The sequence below is a fragment of the Falco naumanni genome, chromosome 2 (assembly GCF_017639655.2).
Source record: "Falco naumanni isolate bFalNau1 chromosome 2, bFalNau1.pat, whole genome shotgun sequence".
Classification (NCBI taxonomy): Eukaryota; Metazoa; Chordata; class Aves; order Falconiformes; family Falconidae; genus Falco; species Falco naumanni.
In genome coordinates, this window is record NC_054055.1 from 71,908,500 (window position 1) to 71,934,782 (window position 26,283).

Here is a 26,283-nt window from a genome sequence, read left to right on the forward strand (position 1 = left end):
ATACACTTGCATCCTGTACTACAAAAATACTAAATATTACAATATTAAATTCAGCATGAAGAACAGGCATGTAAAGTGTTTTTAATCTTTCAGAAATTACAAAAAATTACCTAATAATAACAGAGTCTCTTGTATAGCCACCATCATATTCCGTAGTTTCTTCTAGTGCTTGAAAATCTAAATTCTGTAAGAAGATTACATTTTAAAAAATGACCACTAAATACACTTAGGATCAAAAAAGCTCCACTTTCTGGTGTACGTTCAGGATTCTTACCCTACTTCCACAAATAAGTAATTCAATTTCCTCTGGTCTAAATAAATATTTCAAAGGAGATTCATTGGTCACCATGTGGAATCCTCTCCGAAAGGCCTTGAACTGCTTTTCTACTGATTTATTGAGTATATAGTCAGCATACAGATTGACAAATTCCTGTAAGGAAAAAAATCCCCAAAAAAACCTTAGCACTTTGACACATGCCACTTGAAGAATCTCCCAAAAATACAAGACCCCAAAATACATTTAATTCTATAGTTCTGCATAGATTATCTGGGCTCAGCTTCTGCTCAGCAATAGTAAAAAGTAAGTCTCAAATATTTCTGAAATAGGTCAAACACCACATCCAGAAGCTATATATGAATGTATCAATGCTTTCTTTTAAAGAGAAAGCTTTTCTGCTCACAACTACACTGTGCAATTTTAAAAGGCTTTTAAACTTAAATTGTAAGTGAGACCAAACTTTTATAAAGGGCTACATAATTCTGCAGAGTATGTAAAAATTACAGATTACATTAAAAGCAAAATTATGAGTGTACCTTTCTATTTTCATTTGTAATAGGAATTTTATCACCGTTTTCCTTTAAATCATGCATCATTGGATTGCCAAAGAGATCCGTATGAGATATTTGAAACGTTATCATCATATCATCTTCCACACTTCCTTCATACTCTAGTAAGTCTCTCAAACTCTGGTAAAGAACCTAACAGAAAAGGAATACATCTCTGTCATAAGTATGTTTTAACAGATTTCACTGAGTAATACCAGAAGACATGAAATCATATACCTCAAAAAGGGTTGTCACATTCTATGACACAAGTCTGCTAAGATTGCCCATATAACAGTCTAAACTTGTATTAAGCTCAGTGTTTTTTTTTTTTAAAAAAGCCAATAGCAGATATTGAGGAAAGATAAAAAAGAAACACGGTAATGAGTGATAACTCCCTTAGAATAGCCTATCAGTACTCGGAAATCTTCCTAAATGCAATGGTCAGATCTGTAGCTTAGAGCCACTGACCTCTTCCTCTTAACTCTTTGGAAACTGTATTTACTTTTGGCATCCAGAACATCTCACACCAGTAATCTGAACATGTATGTGCTCAAGAAAACACTGTATTTTGTATCAGATAAAATTCAGGCAGCAGACATTTATCGCCTACATCTTGATATAAAACTCAAAAAAACCCCTAGGAAGTACTCTTGAAGCAACACAGATGGGGCAGTCATTAAAGTAAGGAAATATTCATGCATTAAAAAAAAATATTCACAAGTTAGGTCAGAATTTGCCAAGTGGAATCTGAAATTACTTGTAAAAGTTTGCTCTTTTCAAAGGAGCAACCAGCCTTCCTCCCTGCTGTGCCTTAGGAAAAGCCCAAGACAAGACTCTCTTGGAAACCAAAGGCTATGCAGAAAAGGAAAAATTATTTGGCTGAGACACAGGTGTAGGACTTAAGAATGCAAAGTGAAGGTAAAAGCAACAACTAAGCGCACTGTATTTTTATAGCGAAGTAGAAGTAATACATTTCCCCTCAATGTTTTAATCATTGAAAGTTTATGTATAAGCCTCATCCTCTCACTATCTGTATCCTGTTGATTCTTTCACAGCACCTTTAAAAATAACTTCCACTGAAAATGACTGGACTCAGAATTGTTGGTGGTGAGGGCTAGTGAACACCCTATCCTCCATGCTCCGGAGCATTAGAAAAAGCACTGGGAGGCTCGACTACTGCAAATTTATTTTTTGGTTTGAGAAGCTCCAAAGTGTTTAAGTCATATTAGAATACAAAGAGTTTAAATAGGATTATTTTAAAAGAAGTCAGTGTAGGTGTCAGAAGAGACACATAAGAGTAGGGGAGAAAAATTCAAAAGTTGCCTGACTGCCTTGTTCCACAGAAATAAATCCACTTTTCCTGTCATAAAAGGTTTTGAGTATGTAATAAAAATTACAGGCAACTGGGAGCACTGTGTATTTCTCAACATCATTTTACTGATAAACTAGTCAAAACTGGCATACTGTTGTATGTAGCCATCCAAAGCAGACTGGATAACCCTTTTTGATCACACATGCTTCATTTTCAGATTATACAAAAATGACAGGCGAGTTCTTTTTAAACAGTGTCATTTTACTCATCTTTTCCGAACAGCTGAAGATTTTGCTTAACTACTTATGAAAAGGGAAATGCCCTACGATTTGAAACGAAGCACACTAATAACTCATACTAGCTAGCATGAGGGAAAGCTGCTGGTGATCTTTGAAGATGGAGCAGGGCCAAGACATCCTGCACACATGCTTCTATGCTCTGCCTACTAAAGCATGTGCACAGCTTAGTGTTTTTGTATAGCCACTTGGCTGGGGAGGGGCAGGGGCAGATTGACACCAATCGCTGCACCCAAACTGTAGGGATACTCACGAACTGCCTTATCTGTCTTGCTTTAGACAAAAAACCAGTATAAACATCACACCTTTGCATGTCTCCAGTCAATTTCACATTTTTCATAGAAATCTACTTCTGCAAATAGGTATCAACAGCCTAATTTCAGAAGTCTCTTTGAGAATATACTACTAATACTAATTTGTGCTTAATAGTATTAAGCAATTTAGGCAGTATGTAAAAAAACAGAACAAAGCTTGATTGATACCCAGCCCTATTTGATGACTTGCCAGTTCTGCCTCTTCCAAATGAGATGTAGTACGAGTTTTTATTGTTTTATGAATTTAACAAATACAGACTCTTCACACACATCACTGGTTATTTCACTCCAAATTTGACAGTGATCTTGGTGTTTAATTTAAATCTGTATTAAGTTATTGCATGAAACATGCATTAATAAACTCAAAGAACATAATTAACTTACAGGATGAGAGTCTGCCAGATCACGGAAAGTTCCTTTTTTGCCCATGAGCTTCCTGTAGACGACCATGGGGAAATGTACATCCAGTATACAGTTATTGTAAATAGCCAGACCAAGTACTATGCCAATCAGCGTAAACTGACCCTCAGTTTCAAAAGAGGACGGATTAAACCAGAACAGTTTCGTAGATTCATCGTATGTGAACATCCCTGTAACATTAAAAAAAGATGTTAAATATGGTTACATTTCAATAAAAATGACACATAAAACATACATTATAAACCTATTTGCATTCGAATGCCTCTAAAACATGTTTAACTTAACGTTATACTGAATTTAATGGCAAAGAGAAGCTACTTACCCTAGGGTAATTGGAGCTGCTCAACATACTGCTACTCAAATTGCCACTAAAAGTATGCAGGACATCCTGCAACACCCACTGATGCTGTACATACACAACCGTTCATCCCCTTTCATTACTGAGGAAGTAGCAACACGTTGTCAGCATAGATTGTAACTTTGATAAATACAAGAGCGCAAGAAAAGAACACAATCAAAAACCACATGGATGAAAATCCTGAAAAACTCCAATTACCACAAAGTTATAGCCTTTCCTCAAAGGTTTTTCCAGGCCAGTTCTAGCAAAGGAACAGGACTAGATGCAGCCTTATTAACTGGAAGCTATGATGATCAAGCAGGGATTAACCATCACATACGATTTTAAGAGTTAAGATGCCCAACAGATTGTTTGTTTAAAAGTACCCAGCAGGGCCCCCTGTTGTTGCAGCTATCACACACATCATAGCTTGAGGCGAAAATATAACATGGGACTGTTGTTTCACAGGAGGGGTTGCAATTTTAACAGCTTGTCACTGTTGAAAGGGAGAGGTTTTGCTTCCCCCCCCTCGCCATCCCTTCATCTGATTCAGCTCACTATTTCAGATGAGCAACGCCCTGCCAAGTTCACAAGCTGAGTACCTTCACAAAAAGCTTCAACCAACAGCTGAACCGGCACACGACGCCAGGAAGTGGAGTGAGCAGATAGGACTGTACAGACAAGAGAAGGGCAAGGAGTCCTTTACAATAGTAAAGCCACTGTAGCAAGCCACTAGATTAGCTCTTGTTTATGAAACCAGAGTTTGTGTACAGGCAAAAAAGCTATTTAAATGAGTCCCACAGTCAAATCCATTTCTTGCCTAACTAAATAGTGAAAGCAAGGCAAATGAAAAACCCCATAGACTTAAGGGGAAAGAGAGAGCCCACCCTGGACAAGTATAGTCCCGGTGACCCATTGCTTGTACAGCTAACTCTCATGATTTCCAGGCAGCACCTAAGGAAAAGTGGCAAGCTCCTTCCCTTCCAATACACCAGAAGTTAGATGCATGTAGTTCGTGTTCTCAAACACATTTGCCACAAAGATTTATCTTGTCAGCTCTTAAATGATACGGTTGTTTACAACCTATGGAAATGTACAAATTGATTACAAAGCAACATGAACAGAGCCACAAAATTACTCCCAAGACTGAAAATAAGATCTCATCTTCAGCCAAGAGATAAAAGCCTGAATTCTCATTCAATGTAAGGAAATTAACTGCCAACTTATTCAGAGACTCTGTCTATTCCCCAAAGTTCAAGATTATTTATCTCAGTAAGGTACTAGGTCAGGGTCAGCTATTAGGGGAGCACACAGACTAACACATCAGGTAAGGCAAACTGGAAATCAAAAATGGATGAGCAACACAAGCATATATAGCAGAAACATTAAACAGAAGCCTGCATTCCATTTTCTGCATTGACTGAAGTAACTTATGGATTACTGGCACAATAAAAGCAATGAGTTGTACTTTCTGAAAGATGATGGAAGAATTAAACAGTCAAAACAAAAAACTGCATCAAATGTCTAATGATGAAAGACTAACAGTTTACTCAGACCCACAACTGGTAACTCTAACATGAAATACAGTATTTTATTCACTGACCAAAATTAATACTAAAGTACATCAAAATCATAGTAAAATTCTGGAAGAAACTAGAAGCTGCAATAAGGGGAAAACAATTGTATAGCGTAGCTAGGAATATTACATGAAGTTATTCCTTCTTCCCTTTTACTGTGGTGACTGTTGGTACTAAATCTAATATTTCATCTGAGTTATTGCCCCCTTTGAGTAAAACTTTAAGGTAGTTTAATATGAAAACACTTGAAATGTAACGGTAAAGAAACTATTACAGCAATAAACATCACTCCATACCCATCAGAGGACAGACATTTTAAATTCCATTTGAAGGATTTCCTTCACTTTATCTGGTAAATAAAGTGTTTACAAATCAAAAGTCACACTTGGTATATATGGTGTGTGAACTGTTATACAGCAGTGTGTATTAATAGGTGCAAAAGAAAAAACTGTCAATGCAAACTACATTTTCTGCTTTTACATATTTATGCCTTTCTTTTTCAAAGTTGATATGAATACAAAAAGCATACATACGTTTTTGTATTTTGAATACAGAAGTAAAATTTAAAACATGCACGCACATCCTATTACCCATCTTTACACACAGGGAGCATATATACACTGGCTGGATCTTAGCTGAATCAGACTTCAGTTACTAAATAGGAGTATTTCAGCATAGGCATCCCACACAACTCGGGTCAGAAATGTATTTCACATTGGAAATACAACTTCATCATTGCAAGTACTAAGACTTCCTTTTTTTGCCACACTCTAATTTATTCCAAGTAACCTTGCTAATTCAGATTCCAAATCTCTCCAAGTCTATAGTGGTTATTAGAGTAAGACTTGTCTATGGATCTGTATCACTTGTTACAAGAACTGACTGGTGTGCAGTGAAGGGGAAATGCTAAATTCTGTTACCAGTTCTGAGGACTTCCTCTTTAACACAGTCAAAATGAATTTCTGTGTTTCTTCATCAATCTTCTAAGCTACAAAATCAACAGCTTTCCTTTTTTAAAACAGTTTGATGTTTTACACAGTTCAAAACCCAAACTAACTAAAGGCCATAAGCTGTTGAGCTTCTTCAATGGAAGCCATTACAGGAACTACAAGGTGAATCATATTTCACAAACTATGAAGTATAGGATCCTGGTAGGTCTTGTTTCTACTCTAACTCGAAGTATTCTAAAAATCTTTTCAGAACAGCAGACAAACTGCATATTAATAGCAGCAATGTCCTTTCATGTGTAAAGATGGAAGCATAAAAGACTGGTACAGGGAGCAAGGGAAGAAAAAAAAAGATGGAAATGTGACTGTTTAAACACAAATATAAAACTGTCTCCAATATATGAAATTATTGCTAATTCTTAACCAACTACAATCAAATTTGACATTACTGCCATACTTTGGATCTGTACCCTTCTTAGATGAAATCATTAGAAGAACTGAAACTGTCAGATCTTTTAAGCTGGAGGAAGGGGAGGAAATAACTCAAAAACTCACCATAGTCCTACTCTGGTTTTATTGCAGAAGCTCTTCCTCTTTGGTATGATTACTAATTCTAGAAGCTAATCACAAAGCAAAGCGAGGAGAAAGGTGAGAGAACAAACAAAGGAACCCTGCAAAGAAACCCTATACTACTGATTTTTATCTACACAAGCAATGGTAGCTTTCACTAACTATACAGTTATTCCTCTCATTGTTCCTCCTCAGGAGGATGACTGATGATGACATAGTGAGCCTCAAATGGGTCAAGCACTCATGATCACCAAGAAATCAAGAGCTTCAGAGAAGCAGCAGTAGATACAGGCAGGCACTGCATAAACATAGAACAGCCCAGGTTGGAAGGGATCTTAAAAGATCATCTGGTCCAACCTTTCGTGGGAAAAATCTCATACGTTAGTAAATTATTAGAACACGTACCAATATCTGGATTGAAGATTTCTTCCACAACCAGTTGAAAAAATTCTTTGGAAACACCTCCTTCATCTACCCCTTGCTCTCCTTCAAATTCAACATACAATTGCTTCTTCAAGTCTGCAGGATTTTCCATGGCAATCATCTCTAGCTATTGAGTGAACAGACAGAAGTATTTCATTAGTAAATCTGTTTACTAGAAGAGTCAATTGAGTATCAAATACCAAAATCAAAACTAGCCTCCACACCTAAGAAGAAAGCAAGTTTAAGTTACAATAGCAAAATATCAGAAACCAACAGTAATGCTAAATCAGTCTAAGCATGTATTAGAATTTGGGAATTAATGCAGCAAGAAACTGGCTAACAGATCTGATCTGTTAGCCTTCTCCATTTCTACTCTTTTAAGCACTTACTTTAAACAAGTTAGCATTGTGCAGCACAAAATTCTCAGAAAACAGTAAGAAACCAAGATGTATTACTGGGATAATTAAATTCATCTGACAATGAAAAGAGACTGCAGTCTGATCTACATGTCTGACAACAAATGGTTTTGTGAAGGCACTACACAGATACGTTTTCAGATCCTTCTTGTGATCATTTACTGCGGAAGACAGAAGACAAGCCTCTGACTAGCAGTTGCATGTCACGAACAAAGAGCTGAGGAATGCCCCTGCACCAGAATAAACCCATGCTAATATATTAATTGAATCCATCCCCATTCCTCTTGACCTTAACGAAAGATCTCAGAAATCTCTCGCTCTTATTTCTTCAGTGCCTTTAAACGGGTCTTCTACCACATTGCTTCCGTGAAAGCGCAAGTTCAGTTAAGGTAAAACAGAAGTTGTGACATTTCATAGGAAAGGGTCTCATGTCTATATAAAGGCCATTACAGGTCTTTCACTTTCCTCCAACAAAAATGTATCCTTTCAGTAAATCAAAAGTTATGCAGCAATATTTTGCAGCTGAGAAGAAATATGCTGCTTAAAAGCATAAATGTTGGTTAAACCTGTGCAGCATGATTACATTAAACTTACTATATGGCAAAGAAATCTCAACAGCAGTAAAGGCACAGATGGATCTGTACAATCCTCCAAGACCGTATCACTAGTGAGATTTGCCTCTAAATTTGTGCTAGTGCAAACCGCACTTACCATTTATATTTATTTCACTACCCTACCTTACCCAGACACACATGCCAATCCATTCTTTATGTGCCAGAATTTTACTACAGAAGTATAAAGGGAAACAGGAACAGAACAGAGGATAAAGCCAGCAATGACAACACCAACTCATAAAGTGACACCAGCAGTAAGATACATTTTTTCCTGGTAACTGCCAAGTTAGCCATCTTTCAAGCAGCATAGCAGGGGTAGAAGGGTGACAGACCTAAGGCAGTCAGCGTAACATGTTTGAAGACTTTGAAGCTCCTCATGCAAGAGAATTATGTGGAGAAAGAACTGCACTAACTGGTACTGAAAACAAGTATGAGGGAAATGGAGTGTAACACGGCAGAATATAAAGCTCAGTTAAAAAAATGGAGGCAAGCCACAAAGATTCCAATAATGAATGCAAGTTAGATTAGCTAATTTACTAAATTACAATATTATCTGGAAAATTTAGTTATGTACTACATATAAATATTCAGTATTTATTGTACATCATTTGCAATGAACTATTTTTGCCCTAAGACCACCAAGTAACATTTACTCTTTGAAATTCACTGTATTTTATCAAGAATACTTCTGCAGCAAAAACATGCTGCAGTAGTCCTGCTCTTCCCCGGTCTTTCCATCACATGATTTCCACAACAGTGTAGTTTTGCATCTTGCCTTTCATGTGAATCATGAAATTATGCATCTTATAGACCTATAAAAATATTTCCTCCTATCCAAGAAGAAAATGGAGCTTAAGCAATGTTCCAAATACAACTGAGACTTTTTAAAAACAAAAATTAGCATTTATTTTAAGACCATAAGTACAGGTTATACGTTCTATTTGAATCCCTTCTACTTACAACTGACACTAAAGCTTTCTTTTCTTCTCCCCAGTCATGACTTCATTGGCTTTGTAGTATTTACCATCGGCAATTTACTATTTTGTAACGTTTATGAATTTCGATGAGTTCTGAGAAAGCAAATATTGCCTCTCCATTTCTTTTGGGACAGCAACCCTTTGTCATAGTATAAAGACTTTCTTGTGTCATAGGAATACACTTAGTATAAGGAGAGTGGCTAATATTTATACATATGAAGTAATTAAAATTATTTTCAAATTATTTTTTTGGCTGAAAACTACGCTGCAATGAGTGATGTAAAAGAAAAGCAGTATACAAAAAATGGGAAGGACACACTCCTAGCTGAGCAAATGTTGACTGAGTAGATTTGAATGGTGCGCTGGATGTCTGTGAGCGAGTCAGATAAGGGATTACCAGAAAGCCAGTACTTTGAGTCAAAGTCTAATGTTCTTTGAAGTAGATTCTATAAACAGGACAACGTTCCCGAGCTGCTCAACTGAAGGTTGTGGGTTTAGCTGCTCCTCTGAACATCTATATCTTAGCACTGATGCTTCACAAGAAAACCAGAACTCCGTCGAAAACACAGCGTTAGTCATGACAGTAGAGGGGCACGAATTTTAGTAGAACTGCAGCAGTGTTTCTATAGCAAGGAAATATGAACTTCTGTTTAAGGTTGTTTGTGTTTTTAAATAATCAGAGTTGTCTCAGTCATGTCAACACAGATGCTGCTCGATAAACCCGATCTATGTGTGTGTGTGAATTCCCAAAGTTTTAGGAGCCAATACATTTTCTGTCATAACGGTTTGACTGGCCAAGCAGATGACGAAGTCATTAAATTTTCCAGGGACTTCTCAAGAAGCATGTGTAAAGCATGTGTGTAGCAGCAGCAAAAATTGATCATCTATAAATTGAAAAGCTGAAAGCTGAGATAGGATGCTGAAAAGAATAGCTGTATTTTGTTGGCTGAGACATGGTCTTGTGCCACAGCATTAAGAGACCGTATGATGTACTTTGCTTATGGAACAACACTGTGCTTTCCTGAAAGACTGGAATCTTCCACTGACTAACAGAACTATGACAATGTTTAAAAGCTTAATGTAACACCAGAGTTTATCTACCTTCTTAAAACTGACAGTAACTGAAGTAATCTCTATTCAGTTAAAAATGATCCACTCCCGCCCCCCCTCAAGTTCTAGCAATGTTACACAAGTTTTTTAACACATTCACACTACACTAGAAGGCAGAAGTGACATGAACACAACTACTTCAAGTTTGAAAGTACCAGTGACACATCATCACATGTTGGTCACTACGTTTTTCTGCAAAATGACATGTGAAGTAGTATTTAAAGTGACTTAAGAAGCATCCTCTCAAACTGTACTCTATGGATCATGCATACACTTGCCAGCAGAGCTTGCATGCATCAACAGAGTCACACATATTCTGCATGCAACCAAGGGACACCAGTGTCGAGATTTTCAAATGAACACACATGATCATCAATTTAGTCTAAGAGAACCTCAAAGCTCCTGAAGTACTTTGTTGCTAATATACTATGAGAGAATCTGCCTACTGGCTTTGGTTGCCACTTAAGAGTTTTTGAACATCGCTCTATTCAGCAGTCTCATTTACAAGCAAGAGAGGCTTGCTGCCTGACAGCTGTCTACATCCAATGTGAAATTTACCAAAGTGAGTTTCTAATTTGCAACTAAGTACCAACCAGACTCTGCTGAAGGAATCCACCACATTTTCACTTGTAGAACTTGTGTGTTGTACTCATATCCTTTAAATCACTGCTACCTGAGAATAAATCCACATACAATCTGGGGCATGGGGGTGGGAAAAGTAAACTCAGAGGAAGGGGATGAAAGAAACAGCTGCTGGGGGATGAAGAGGCAGAAGAAGGGATTTAAGGATAAACTGTCTTTTGTTGCTACCACATCCACGTAACATGACTCAGCAGGAGTAGAGCTAACCTCTTAAACGCATTAAGACTCCAAAATGCATGTTAACTGCTTTCAACTGTAAACTGAGCTACCACCTCCGAAATATAAGGGTATCTTAATAAAAATGGGGACTAGCACTTCACCAGTTCCAAAATCTCCTGCCCACTCCGGTGACTTTTCAGACCAACATACATAAAAATAAATATACAATAAGTATATAATACAAAGAAAGCATGTTTCATTAAAGTCCACTTCAATAAAAAAATGAAAAATAAGTTTCAGATGCAAGTTTCATGCATGCAAAGAAACTGAACAATGAATCCGTAAATAATATTTTTTGCTTACATGTATGTGGCTCTAGGGTGAACTAAGATTCTCATAATAAGCAACTTCAAACAAGTTATTGCTTCAAAGTTATTTAAAAGTTACTGATTCAAATTCTCAATAAGAGAAAAAATCCTCCAGGAATAATTAAAAAAATCATCACTTACCAGTGCTCACATTTGTTTTAGTGAAGTCCAAAAAGTGGGAAGATGTACATACGAATTCTAAAAGTTTAAATATTAAGTATTGATAAGAGAAAAGCAGCTTGGTGATACCTTAATTAGCTTGTCTAATTAGCAAAGACAGACCAGTACTTTGTCCATTTGCAAGAAGAAATTACGAAGGCTGGTCATTACATTGGCTTGAAAAATATCTAACATCAATATGGAAAATATGAGTAAGATCATCTCAACCTCATTTTAATCAATATTTCTGAAAATGCTTTTATCAGGAAGTTAAGAGTTATTCCATATACAGTCAAAAAAAGTCTGCACCGATGTTCTGTAAAGACACAGGTCTAGTGACATGAGTATGTAATTATTACTTATAATTCAAATAAGGCTTTAAGAACCACAGAAATAAAAATAAAGGGCAATTCAAAGGTGAAAATATTTGTAATCATAATTACTTACCTGTAATGTAAGCATATTTGGAAACATTTTGCCACTGAACAGATTCTAAGAATGTGCTTTTACTACCGAAGCCTATCACCCTGGCAAGATCTTTGTGATAGTTTTCAGTGAGACCCTTCCAAAGTTCAATACTGCACCCTAAACTGCACCCATCACTGATGCAAACTCATACAATGTAGCTTTCACTTAGGTTTAATGCTGCTAGTGCTGCTACAGAAGCACATGGTACCCATCTTTGACTATAATCAGAGATAAAGCAAGTTATTTAAGGATTAGGACAAAAGACTGAAGATCTTCCTCCAGACCTGTTTCACACAATTAAGAAATGGAAACAAATTGTCAAAGTTACTAAAATCACTTCCCAAGCTGTTACAGGAAGTCCCTGTAGCAGTAGCATGCAATTTTACACAGATCAGGCGCTTGCTTCATGAGGAAAGATGCAAGATGACCCTGTGGAACAGTATTTTCCCTACAATACTTTCCCAATTAACAGCAGACTTGCATCTTAGACTTCCTCAGGTTTCTGTCTGGGTCACATCAAAATGCCCTGTCATTACCTTTTGACAGATCTTTCTTTCATGATGAGCTACAAATTCTGGGTAAAGACATCCATAATTTTAAGATACACAGTGTGGACAAAATATGTCTTTTTGCTTATGTTAAGCCTGCATCCTGATAATATGACTGGGTACTACCAGTTGAGAAAACCAGTCCAAATTAGCCATGCCATCTTTTATGCGCTCTCTGTCACCTTTTTTACCATTAAAAGGACTTTGCAATCTATCTGAAGAGACTCTGAACTCTCCAAATTTATTTCTATTGCATCCTTTTTGACATTAAAGTGAGAAGAGACAAATGAAAGAGACATAAGCAAACCATAGTAAACAAGAGAGACTGAATTGTTCCATCTGTTCCTTTCTTAACTCCTAACAATTCCTCAGGAGTATTTAAAATCTCTTCCCTGAGCACTGATACTTTATATCATCAGTTAAAACACATCAATAGTTAAAAGGTGACTTCTGTACCCACTACATACTTTTATCAACATAAATGTCTTTAAGTCCAGGTCATCTCACAACAGCTACTTTGTTGTATTTTTGAAGTGGCACATACTCCCTTCCTCCAGTTAGGATGGTGACTCTTCACTCATCTCCGTTTCACTGAACATAATCCATTTTCCATTTTTGAGAAATGCCTGAGCTGCACATGGTCTCATTGACTAACACTGCAGTTCAGCTCAGACTTGTATTTGGAACAATTTTATCTTTTTTCTTTATTTTCTGTCTCGGAATAAACAGTTTTAAATTCTTACTCTCCTGGGGGGGTTTGACAGAGTCAGATCACCATAAATTAGCATGTTCTGACAGCTCAAATTAACAGCCCTAAGAGGATCCATGGCAACTACCCAGGCATGTACTCATAGACTGCTAGGCTGTGCAAGGGCTGCTGCAAGTGCATCACAGTTTAAATTAGTATGTTTGAGCTTAATCTGATTTAAACTATGTAGGTTTCCAACAGCCCAAGAGTGTGCACAGTGGTGACTGCTGTGGCCCCACTGTGATACAGCAGCTGCACCAACTTGATGTCACCTGTGAGCTTTCTAAGCAACACTAAACATTTTTTTGTCCTCAAAGATTTCAACTTCCTTCCACAACAAGCAGTATGTGGAAGAATGCCCTTTTTAGTATTTACAGTTTTTCCTTCCCATCATCATCATGAGGAGGAAGGTCTGCTTCCTCTCTGCTGGAACTGACATTAAACACTTCCCTAAAACCAAGCGCTTAAGGTTTTTTAGCCCACCCTCTCCTAAACAGATAGTACCATCCCTCTTTTACATATCCCAAAGCTGAACAGTCAAGGAAATAAACTCCACCACACTAATGTAACAAAACATAACTGGATACAACTGTAAGTCTGATAGTGAAACTACAAATTCTTGAGAATTAGAAAACTGTATATAGTACACTTTAATCTTAAAACAGTGCATTCCTCATTTGCCTAAGATTGGGTTTACAGACAGAACTCATTTCTACAACACAATTTTATTTGTCCTATTGGTACTGGAGACAAATGTTTTCCTTCCTAAGTCATATCATCAGCAATTCCCATGAAGCAGCTAACCCATCTGGAAGTTCATAGGTACACAGAAAAATCAAGGCGGGAGCTTATTTAGGGCTCTCACAATTAAACTTCAGTAGCAGTTAAAAGTCACCAGATTTAACTAAAAGTAACAGCTGAGTTGAGAGGCAAAACCAGGTCCTTTCCCCAGAGTCTCTCCAAACACCTGCCTGGCTCCTCAGCAACAAGTTGTAAAGCCATGGTTAAATCTAAAATTTTGTGAACATTGCTGTGCTTTAATAGCAGAACACAGAAAAATAACACCTTTAAGGAAAAAAAGTCCTAAAATTAAAGAACATATTTCTGTAAAAAAGTTTACTGTGAAATACTCTGTATAGTTCGTATCTTGTATAATTCCCATCTTCCAAAGTTGTGTCAAAAAATGGCTTTCAGTTTTACTTTAGAAAGCCAGCATATTCAGAAACAGGCTGCTCCCACAGTTCTTAGGTACCAACAGGTCTGTCTTCTCCTTTCTCAGTTATATCATATTTGCACCAAATTGCAACAATGCTTAGAGAAATGATGTTCCACTTATCATGCAGGCACTCCACACATTTTGTATCTGCAAGTTCAGAAGTCCACATGAAGAGCCCACAACTGAAACAATTCCTACTTCCACCTAGAAAACCCTACTATGAGAAGATAATCCAAAACACTCCAGAGGACAAAGTAACAGAAGTTGGTCATTCTCACCATTAAGAGCTGTTAACAGCACAAAATCCATTAAGATTCTTAAAGGGAATAAGAACTATTTGGCACCTTAAAACATTTAAGTCTGCAACCGCCCCGAGTAGAATTAACTCCACTGAACATACAAATCTCCAGCAGCACCCTTAGAATTCAAACTTAATATGGTACAACTATTCGAGTTTCTTCTAGGGGAGACGTAGTAAATAAAACACTGCACTTGCATGCAGTCCTCTTCAGTCAGTCAAAGCCCACATAGTTTGAACTAGACAGAACCAACAAACTTAAAATCCATGTTACTGTGTGACTTACCCGGACGAGCGCATCATCTATGATGTGATCACGTCTCACTTTAAGTCGCAAATAGGGGTTGAGCTGCTGTCCTTGAACTAAGCTGTAGAGCACAGTTATGCGTCTTTCACTGTACATCCGGATTCTATTGTCATAATACAATCCCAGGTTCTTGGTAACAGCATTCAATATGAAGGGGCAGGTCATAAAAGAGAATTTATTTTCTGTTTCTACTTTGAAGAAAGTGTAGTCTTTGTCCATCTCTAGAACATCATTCAGTGGTTCATTAATAAATTCTTCAAAAGGGATAAGTGGTTTTCTGCAATCTATAGTTTTAACACCAAGTTCAGTTTCCAGTGGGTCCACACGAGGACCTTTTTTATTTCTTCTTTCCTCACCCAACAGCTCTTGAAGAGTTAGTTCACTTGATTCTGGGATAGGTTCTTCATCTTCTTCCTCGTTATGATCTGTGTCCACATCCCCTCCTACTACATTTGCATAGTAAACCATTTTCAAGCACTTTGAAGCAGCAACAACAGCATCATCATCATTCACTAGGTTACGACTATTGAATTCATTGCTTATGACTTTGTAAGTAATAAGCTGCTGAAATGTTTCCATCATTCTCCGAATCTGGTCTGCTCTGTACTTAGACCACAATCTGACCAGTTTTGCTTGAGCTGCAAGGGGTAGTTTGCTCATTGCTTTGCAAAACAATGGTAGAGCCATTTCCAGATATTCTGGGCTATGAAGATTGCCATTCTCCATAACGATAATAAACAAATTCAGATAGTTAGGATCCCGAGAGTACACATTATGGTAAGTCAAGTCACATTCCACATTAGGTGACAAGTACACGAGTGCATTTAAAAAGGCAGTTTCTATTTTTTCATTAGAAAGTAATCTATCATAGACCCGTCTGACTGCTTCAATATCTACAGACACTTCATCCGGGCCTAGTTTTTGGAGGTTATTATCTCCCTGCGTGTTATCACCTATTCTTGACGATGAAGATGACGATGCACCTGAATCTTCTTCCATAGCAGCAGCCGAACAGGCAGCTTTTTCCTTTTCATCTTCATCTTTGTCTTCATCCTTTCCTTGAAGGGACTTGAGCTCCTCCTTGGTGTGCTGCTTGGCTTTTCGGAAACTCTGTACCAATGCTTCAGCACTAGAAAATACTCTCCCGATCACCCGGATTAAAGGGGAATAATCCTCTTTCTCTCGACATAGTTCAAGAATTTCATATATCTTGTCTTCTGTTAGAAAAGTCACATCTATAAAAACATAACGTATTAATTTCATTAAGTTAAAAATTTAAAAAATACTTCTAATTTGCTCAAGACATCTGTGTATCATATCATCATTAACACTGGAAAAACAGTGTCAATGCTGGATAAATTCAAGACATACTTTATAATTTCATTAGCATGAAGAAACATGATTTCATTCATTATGATTTTGTAAAATACATTATTCATAGATGTTGACCAGAGAACATGCTCAATGGTAAAAGTGTTTTGCAGCCAATTAACTGTATTTGGAAGCTAACAGTATTCTATCATCTGAACAAGAGCAATTAAATCAATCAGTAAGATGTTTAAAGGATTTAATGAGTCTTCTGGTAAATCTGCACAGTTAATGTGCAAGCAACTATACACAAAGTAAACTGTATCAACCTCTTTTCAAACATAGCATATGGACTTCATACACTGTCCCGCCCCCCGCCCCGCTTAAAAACCTTAAAAACAGGTCTTGAAGAAAGAATTCAGTAATTTGTTTTGTATATTAATGGGAAAGTAAGATTTCTTATTTCTATCTTTAATGTTTTCTGCAACTTTAGTATAAAAACTGATGCCTGAAAATCCTCCCAAGAACATGCTCAGAAATTTACGCTGCCCTCTAAATTACACACTCAGTTCGGCATATGGGTTATTTCTTTGTACATCAGGCCTCACAGATAAACAACTTGAGTATACTCATCAATGTGCTATTCAGATGAACAAGCTGCTTTACATATATCATCTGCATGGGCTCCAAATACCTGTCTGTTCCCCTGTACCTGTAGACCCCTGATATGAAGTCATCTGGTAGTCCATTTGTTATTTGGAATCTTCCTTTCTCTTTAGAAAAGAGAAGGAGAAAACATTATTTATAGCTTTCTATGCTACTTCTCAAAGAGAATCCACAGATGCTTTCACATCAAGTGATTATTTGGAGTAGGATTACCACATGATCAGACCCTGAAAAGGTGTTCTAGGTTAAGCAGATTCTTCTGAACTGACTCATAATTTAGAGCTAAAACTGAATCTGTTTAACAGCATCTCTGGAGATCTAAAACCACACACATCACAGCACTGTGTTCACCAACAATGCTGGCACAAGTACCCCTGCAGAAAGAAGGAAGTGTATCATTTTAATAAAGACAGTTATATGTTAAAAGTATTTTGAAATGTGATTGCCTACACTAACATTCATTCCAAGCAATCATTCAGTTAAAAAATACAAACTAAACGATTCAAAGACAGACAACCCATTGATTTTCCACAGAGCCCCAAGTCATTTTTAGAGCACATATAACACAGGAAAGATTAAGCTTATGTCATGCTGCTGAGGTTGACTTCTAACCAATCTGAAGACAGTGAAAAAGCTTCAAAATTAAAATCTCTCCTCTTAAGGAAACAACAGCATTTAAAATATTATGAAACGATTCAAGCTTTGTGCAACATCTCCTATTTTTATCTGCCCTAATGCATGCTCAAGAAGCAAACCTGCCTAAAAGAAGTGTAACTGCCAATACAGATGCTGTTACACACCATAGCTCCTCAAAATGAGAGCCACAGCACCAAGTTCACTGACTCTGGATTGCAGACGTTATTCATAGCATAAGGATTATCAGCAAAAGTTGACGCTAACAGGACAACACATTTCAGATGTCCATACTTACAGCAGGAATACCCCAGTCAATCTTTCAAAGGTTTTAGTATTTAAAGAGTTAACCATGTACTATTTCCAGTTAAAACATTTAGTATTACCATCAGCAGTTTCATAAGTTTTGAGTCATATCCTGTGACCATCCTCTAATTGAGCTGCCATAAGGGTCTGCCCGATTTTTACTTTACAGCAATTAGAACAGCTGCAGAAAGACAAAACGTTAAGTGAAGCATTCTTCTAACTCAAGTAAATTTTTGCTGAGTTGTGTCTGAACATGTAAGCTTTTACATGCCCTCTCCTCTTACCCTTTCTACTGCTACTAAGTGATCCAGCAAAGTAAACTTATCTCCTCTCAGACCTTGTTCTCAGTAATACTTCATGATGAATCCATCCATGAAATCAAGCTTTAGCAGTAATTCTTAAGTGAGAAAAAGGTTGCATGTGATCTATATATCACCAACACACTCCCTAATTAGCAAACTTATTATTAATATTTTCATTATCTCTTAGGGAAGCTTTGTTACGATTGTGTGCTCACTGCCTGTCCACTGACATTCTCTGTTTCCAATTTAATGTTTTTGTGATCAGTTAAAAATAGCTTCCCAGGTAATTATAACACTGATTTTGAAATGGTGTTCTCATATATATGACTACATCTGTAACCTTTGCTTTTCATATATTTGCAATTTCTCTATTTGCTTCCTCTTTTTGGACTGCCATCTAAGATATTACTGAGATGCTGACAATGGACCCAGGTAAGTTTTCCCAATAGTCTTAGAGCTTAGCACTACAGAAAAGTAATTCAAACAATTCTTTCTGAAGGGCATTTCTTTCAATTTATTTAGAATTTTCAATCCTATGTCAAGCAAGGATTGAAAGCTATAAAAGCAAGCTACACATCCTGTTCCTTGGCTTTCTTAAACGTAACTGCAGTTTTCCCAGTAACTGTTGCTGTAGATGAACCTTAAAGACTTTCAGTGTACCACACTCCTTAGACATCATGCAATTCCAAAAGGTAACTAAGAGTCTCAAAGGTCTTTAAGAATGCATTAATGCTCTTTGTCTATACAGCTACAAAGACAGGTCAATACTTGCGATGCTGTGACAGATGAAGTCTGAGTCATTATTTTAGACAACACACTGTCTCTGGAGACAGTTTGAGAAGACTCTTAGATATCTATCTTGGGGAGAGAGGACAGCAGGGTCAGAGGGAAGGAGATAAATTCTGTATGTACACATCTCCATTAAAAATACACAAAACCAAGGGACAAAGCACAAAAGACATAATGTGCCTCTTGCCCATCTAACGGTACACCGACTCCCCTTTCCCCTCCATACTGTTTGCCTCCTTGCTTACTCAGGTCATAAATAATTTGGGGACAAATTTAACCTTGCATCAGATAAACCTTGCATCAGATAAAGAACAAACTGATGCAGGTATTGACTGGAGCATCTTTGGTCTCTTATAACAGTGTTATGTTTTATTGCTGATTCTGTGGGGCTTTTTAATTCTTTGCAGTAAGCAGTTTCACCTTCTTTAGCTAAACTGAAAGAATCTGAAGTTCTGTGTTTATACCATTTATTGCAACAATACTTAAAAACGGTCTGCTCAAAGGTTAATGGCTTTGATTTCATTTAGCTTGTGATTTCCATTTGCACCACAGGTTTTGGTGACAACCAAGATTATTATTAAACAGTAAATACATACTACAAGAGAGTCTGAAAAGCTAAACAGAAGTTAGAAAAGACATACAGAACAGTATTTCACTTTTGTGCACTGGCTTAGAAATCACTTTGCTTAAACTTTTTTAGTTTGGTAAATGTACTGCCCATCATCCACTGTATATCATTTTTTGTTCCTCTATTAATTTTCTTAATATAGAATTCAGAATTAGATAAAGTTTAACTTTTATAACTCATTAACTACATAAGAGTTACAAATTAAGCAAAACTAAAGCAGTCATACAACAGCATTTAAAAAACCTCTCCATATTCGCAAAGCCAGTAATTTTAGAAAACAACAAATGCACGTGAATCTAAACAGAGATTTGATAAAGATCCAGATTTGGAATCAGTGTTCAGCATTAATCAAGCCATTTTTCAGAATCCACAGTAAAATATTTGATTGCCTGCATTGTATTTTACTGAAGTCATCAGCAGAACACCACCACAGTGAATTCTACAGGGTTATACTTGTGCATATTAAATTATTTTATTTTAGGAAAATTCTAAAATAACATCTTACCTTTAAAGTCATCTCTTGGGCCTTGCATTTCCTTCTTGTTCATTTTTCTGTCAGTGCAGGAATTGTTATGGGCACCTTTGGAATTGTTTTCTAGGTAAGCTGAGCTCGTTCCTTTCTTGGAGGGATGAGGATCACAGAGTTTTGCATTAATCTTATAAAGCTCGAGGGCCTTAATGGCTGCTGCATTGTTATCCATACGGAGAAAAGTTGGACAGGAAGCACAAAATTCATTCGTGCAGGCTTCATTTCCACAGCCCTCAGTTAACTGGTGGTAGTAGCGCTCTATTAGATGCTTTGCAGCTGCTCGCTTCCTGTAGCAAACATTCAAACAGTAAGTACAAGGATTAGTAGAGCTTTCATATAAAAAGCTCATTCAAAAGCATCAGCAAGGCAGAGATTAGTCAGGCACTGAAACACAAGATTTCTGTGTCAGAGAGGACACATCAGGAGATTTTTAAAATGCAGGATTCTCATCTTGACAAATGCAAATATATTTAACTCGCAATTTAATTTGTGGGTCCTACATAAGTGAAAGGTAAATCCTGTTTACGCACAGTTTTTAGCTTTACATTCTAGTGTTACAGTGTATAGAATCTTTTTCAGTTCTGAACAATCTCTATTGTCACTGAAAAAGAGGAATTTAGATGCAAAGCAAGGCTGCAAATGAAACAGAACTGGATCTCATACAGGTGATTGAGTCTGATGTATAGTACTGAGGTATGATTGCCACTGACAGAGGGAAAAGGCACGAAATACAAATGATCCAGACATTTTCTTAGTAATACTATCAATACGACACTGATAGGATATAAACCCTTCAGAAATCTAAACTTTTTTTTTTTTTTTTTACCACCAGATTCCAGATGACTAAGTGATCAGATATTTAGTCTGTTTAAATCTGCAGGAAAAAAATATTCCTTGGTTAATTAAACTGATGACAAAACAATGATCACAGATGAGCTCAAGGCTAAATGTATCTCTCCTCAGCTTAACAAGGTGTATAGTTCGCTAAAAAAAAAAAAAGCTCCCTTTCTCCTGCAATTATACATTGCAAGTGTGTATTTTGAGGAATTACAACTGTATTGCTATACAAGTCAGTGTGCTCAGTACTATATATACACACACGAAAAATTTAATTGGCCAATTAATAAGGTCACAGACTTTTACAGAAACATGCAAATGGTGAAGAAATTGCTGTAAAGCTGCAGGTAACTGGGACAGAAGAAGCTGCGTGCAACACCAAGAGCACCATATTTGATTGCATTTTGGAAAGAAACCCCCAAACCTTCACTTAAATTAAGGGAAGTTATTAATGAAAAATATCAACTATGAAACTTTACAAACATTCTGATTAGTTGTAACATGCAGGCTTTTTACCTAACTTTAGTGATACAGCATTATAAAGATTAAAACACGGGAAGCAAGATTTCCCATCAGAAATTGTGATATTAACTTCAAGTTGCCTTTTCTGACGTCAGTGTATGTACAGATTCTGCATAGAACAAGTAAGTATATGAGAACTGAAGTGCTACTTCAGTACCCTCTGGTACTACTCAGCAGCTAGCTGTTAATACCGGCTAGTTAAGTGTTAAAGAGTTTCAAAGCAGCTGCTTCAGAAGGGAGAATATCCTCAAGTTCTGAAAATAACTATTGATGTGTATATTATTCAGCAATTTTCACCTTTGCTCCTTCCTTTTGACCCTTCAAGATGTCATGATTCTAGAGAAGAAAGTATTTCTTACAAAGAAAACCATTACCTCAATGGCTACCTGACCTTCCAAATGCCTCAGTGCATTCAAAGACAAAAAAAATTGAAGAGAAAGCTTTCCCTGGCACCTTGAGACAGAGGTGGAAGCCCATAAAAAAAATGAAAAAGCAGTATGAGCAATACCATCAAAATCACTGCTGTATAAACAGGGAATAGCTGTATTCTGATCCAAGGAAAGAGTTCTACCCTCCCCAACTTTTATATGTAGACTTAGGAAAACCTGCCTCTTTTCACATGCATATAAAAATGTAAGGGTTTTTTTAATGTCTTTCATACTTCAGCTTTTAGTATAGAGGCTTTAAAAAACCAAGTGTTTTAATACAGCTTAGACCAGTACATGATCTCATAGACTTCTATTTCTGAATGCCAAGACTTCATATTTCAGACCTTCAGATTTAGAGTGTAAAATATTGTCATTTGTAGGCAGATAAGTAGATCATGTGAAAGTCTTTCTTGGTTAATATTGAATTCTTACACCTGAGCTATGGCCAGCTGTCTCACTAACATGCTCCTTATTTACTCCTCTTGCAGTCTCTCCTATGCATTACTTTGATGCCTTCATGAAAGCTCTTTCCAACTGAAGTTGAAAATTACTGTCCCTTTAATTTTCTTCCCTCTCTCTCACTGATCATGCTTTCCACAGCGCATGTGGAAATGGCAGTTATTTCATATACACGCTATCATTTTCCTCATCACGTTTTCCTTTAATCTTTATTTCTCCATTGCAGTCTACAGGTAGATCACAAGTTTTTTACTATAATCTTCTGACCCATGAAATACACCTACGAATGTTATATGGATTATTTCTCACTGCTTTTCTAAGTGTATATATATTAGGGGGGTGTGTGTGTATTTATTAATTTACTTAAAGCATCTAGAGTTGTTAATCAGATTAAATAGATTGTGAAAAGCTGACCAATTCCCTAAGCGAGAACTTATATTTTCAAATGGGAGAAATTGTTAAGTCTTAGAGGCATGCGCACCTTTCTAGCTTATGTAATAACTAGTTTGAGTAAAGTTTCAATGTATAAACACTGATATATTAACAAGGCATTTTATTATATTAAACAACACTCCACTTTAAACAAATCATATCTGAGATACCAAGAGATAAAGCTAAGCTTAGACTTGTCTATCAGTTAAATTCTGAGGACCTCAATATTTTTTTGCTTCCAATATTTAACTACCAATTACTTCTCAAACTGTATCATGCCTATAATAATGACGTTTCTACAAACATTTTCAATTTTGACTCATGGCCGTAGATGCATTAAGTGCTGTGAAATTCTATTAGAGATGGTAGGTCCAACTGAAAGTTAGATTTTTTTTTTAAAGCAACTATGGAAGTTAACAATAGTGTACAACAGTATTAGAATACAACAGTACTAGAAATTCCCTCCATCTCTTCCTGATGGCTATTCCACAGACTTTTGACATGGCCTCAGATACACTATTTAAAAAAACAGAAAAAGTGGAGACTTAAAAGTGAGGATACAGACAGAAGGTAGAACAGAATTTACTGAGCCTTCCATAAGAGCAACCTTTACCAAGGTCCACCCACGAAAGCATTTACAGAGAATGCAGTTCCAAGTAAGGCAATGAGTGATGTTACAGAACAGTAAGATATTCCATACCACATTCCCACGGGGGTAATTGAGGAATTATTGTCACTGTCCAGTGCCAGAAGCACACATTTCCTATATTATCCAGAAAAAAAATGTAGCATACCTTCTACGTTCTCCAGAGGTGAAAGCTTGATCTCTTTTTACATTCCCTTTCTCATTTAGTATGCAGAAAACTTAAATTTTTAGCCTTAGGCATTAAAACTTCACCAAGAGAGATAACACAAACCCCCTCTCTATTCTTAGCTCCTGCTACACAGTGAAGACTGCAGCTCCCTTTAAGTTCCTGTATAGGGTTCTAGTGAGGAATAACTTGTCCCTTACAAACTCGGTGACTGGTTTACTGTACATTAGCACACAGACGCCTAGTGTAGTTAAGGCTACAGTGACTGACTTGCATATATGTTTGCAGGGACTCACACTGCTGTTGTACATCCAAGTATGAAACTGCATGGGTGTAGGTGCAGTTGTAAACAGTTCACAGACATACCACAGGCATATCCTTATGCCTTAAGGGTAACTTCCCACACAGCGGGCCTTGTATAACCTCCTCAAGCAAGACACACCACTTCAGTGAGGAGAGGCACCTAAAATCGATGTCATCTTCCTTTCCCAAAGTCCAACAATTTCACAAGCAGACTTTTATATTTAAAAATAAATCAGTATTCACTCACTTTTGTAGTACTTAAAGAAAAAAGAATGCCTTTAGGCTTTTAGATTGTTCTTTAACCACTAAAAAGCCAGATAATAAGTACTTCGCATTTGTAATTTAAATGCTGCCAAAACTGCAGTATCACTAGAAGTGTGCACCGCTGAGCCTCTGTCTTTCTAGATACTTAGGCAAAGGTGCACTGGGCTGCATTTTATATCATCAAGTCATTTTTGAATGTCTAAAACCTATATAAAACAAGATATTGCATGCACTGGTTCACAAGTTCCTGTGTAACAGCACCTAATTTGCATTTCTCTTTTTTTTTTTTATACTAAATACAGAGAAATGCTACATAAAGAAAATTTTTGTAACAGAGAAAATCAGAAGTTTAAGCATTTAAAGAATTTTAGAAACAGTATGTAATTCCTTAAAGTCCACCTACAAAGCAAAGATTTTTCATCCAAGTTTCAAAACTTGTCTGAAGCTAAAAATATCCGTATAAATGCATCATTTTTGCTTCAAGTTTACCTAATTTTAAAAATATGTATGAAAGTTTCGTACTTGTCTAGAAATATCAGTATAAAATATTTCTGAATTGTTTCTGCTTGGGACACAGCTACTTTTATGTTATTTCTACACAGACGTCTCACATTGCTCCACAATGGCAAATTTTAGTAAGTGGAAATTTACAACAGCCTGTTTTAAAAAAACCTGCTAGTAATTCAGAAGTGCCAAAATGTTCATAAGCTGTTTTCTTTCTTAATGCAAAATACTCACCAGAAGTATTAATGTGCATGGAAACTAGAGGAAAAATTATGTTTGTCTTTTGGATAGGAAGAAAACAGGCAACAGTTCTTCTAGTACCAATAGCAAAACAACTTCAGTATATGGCTTAACAGACAGGAGCATAGAGACTTACACACCTGCAACAATTATACTACACTTTGGAAGCAAGATGACCAGCAGATCAAAAACTTTAAAAAAAATATAGGTTATGGATGGACATCTTTGTGAAGTTAAATACTGTTTTCTGAGAGTTTCAGTTTCAAACCTTACATGTTGGTTTCCTGCTTCTGTTTAGTCAGACTAAGAACAGCAGTGCTACAGAAGACAAGCTTCCAGTAAAAGCACTGCCCACACAGTCCCTTCTGAAGTGGCCTGCACACGCCACTGCCAAACGCTCCACCCAGAGCTGGAGCTGAGCACTCTGTTCCAGCAGTGCTGCAACACTTTCTGCCCACCTCAGCCTCTGGCACCCCAGTGAACGTATGCTGGCAAATGCATATGCGCATGGAGCCTGCATTTCCCAAACCTCATTCTTTCCAGTATGGTAGACCCCAACAGCTGGGGTGTAGACCATGAACCCCCTTGGACTGTAGTGTTTTCACCCAAGAGACCAATCTCCTCACCACATACTCTAGATCTACTGTGCCTCTGGGAACATCATGTACTGATAAAGTCAGTCATGGCACTTCCTCAGGAAGGGCGAACCTGAGAACAGAAGAGTTGTACTGGCTTTACGTAGCAATGCACAAAGAGAGCTAGAGACAGGGGTCGAGAACACAGCACGTATCTCAGTCTTGACTCACAAACTACCTTGCTACAGTCCTATTAGGAAAGCATCCTTCATTACTGCCCTTTCCTCATCAGGTTGTTAGCTCCAGGACTCTGTAATGTCATTCCACAGGCCAACTGGTTTCATACCCTGGTTCCTACCTGTCCTTAAGAAGGAAATCAGTGCCCTGTCACCCATGTGATCCCTCCAACTTTCTCAATTAGCCATAAAATTGAGATGAATAACACGTCAAATATACCCTGGCTTTTCAACCCAAGCAATTTCAGGAGAAATCCTGCCCCTGCCCCCCAACCAACCAAACATAACTACAGGCCTGAAGCCACTAAATAACTGATTACAGGGAAACAATTATTAGGCAATTATTGTAAGCTATCAACATATGTAAATGGTAATGACTGTAGGCATACTTGATTATTAAATACCATGCTCACGTTTTCAGAATCAGTGCCTTTTGAAAAGGCAGGGAGAAATACAGCC

General features: G+C 37.1%; 1 protein-coding gene across 9 annotated transcripts in view; it reads right to left on the reverse strand.

Annotated features, from left to right (window-relative positions):
- UBE3A (ubiquitin protein ligase E3A) overlaps positions 1–26,283 on the reverse strand; it is a 54,951-nt gene that overhangs the window by 2,451 nt on the left and 26,217 nt on the right. For all 9 annotated transcript variants that reach the window (XM_040584805.1, XM_040584806.1, XM_040584800.1 and 6 more), the window contains 7 exons: positions 20,189–20,499; positions 15,031–16,286; positions 7,004–7,148; positions 3,132–3,337; positions 814–978; positions 275–430; positions 111–184 (listed from right to left, as the gene is read on the reverse strand). In XM_040584805.1, coding sequence (XP_040440739.1) covers positions 111–184; positions 275–430; positions 814–978; positions 3,132–3,337; positions 7,004–7,148; positions 15,031–16,286; positions 20,189–20,499 — 2,313 coding nt within the window. The remainder of the gene's footprint in view (positions 1–110; positions 185–274; positions 431–813; positions 979–3,131; positions 3,338–7,003; positions 7,149–15,030; positions 16,287–20,188; positions 20,500–26,283) is intronic.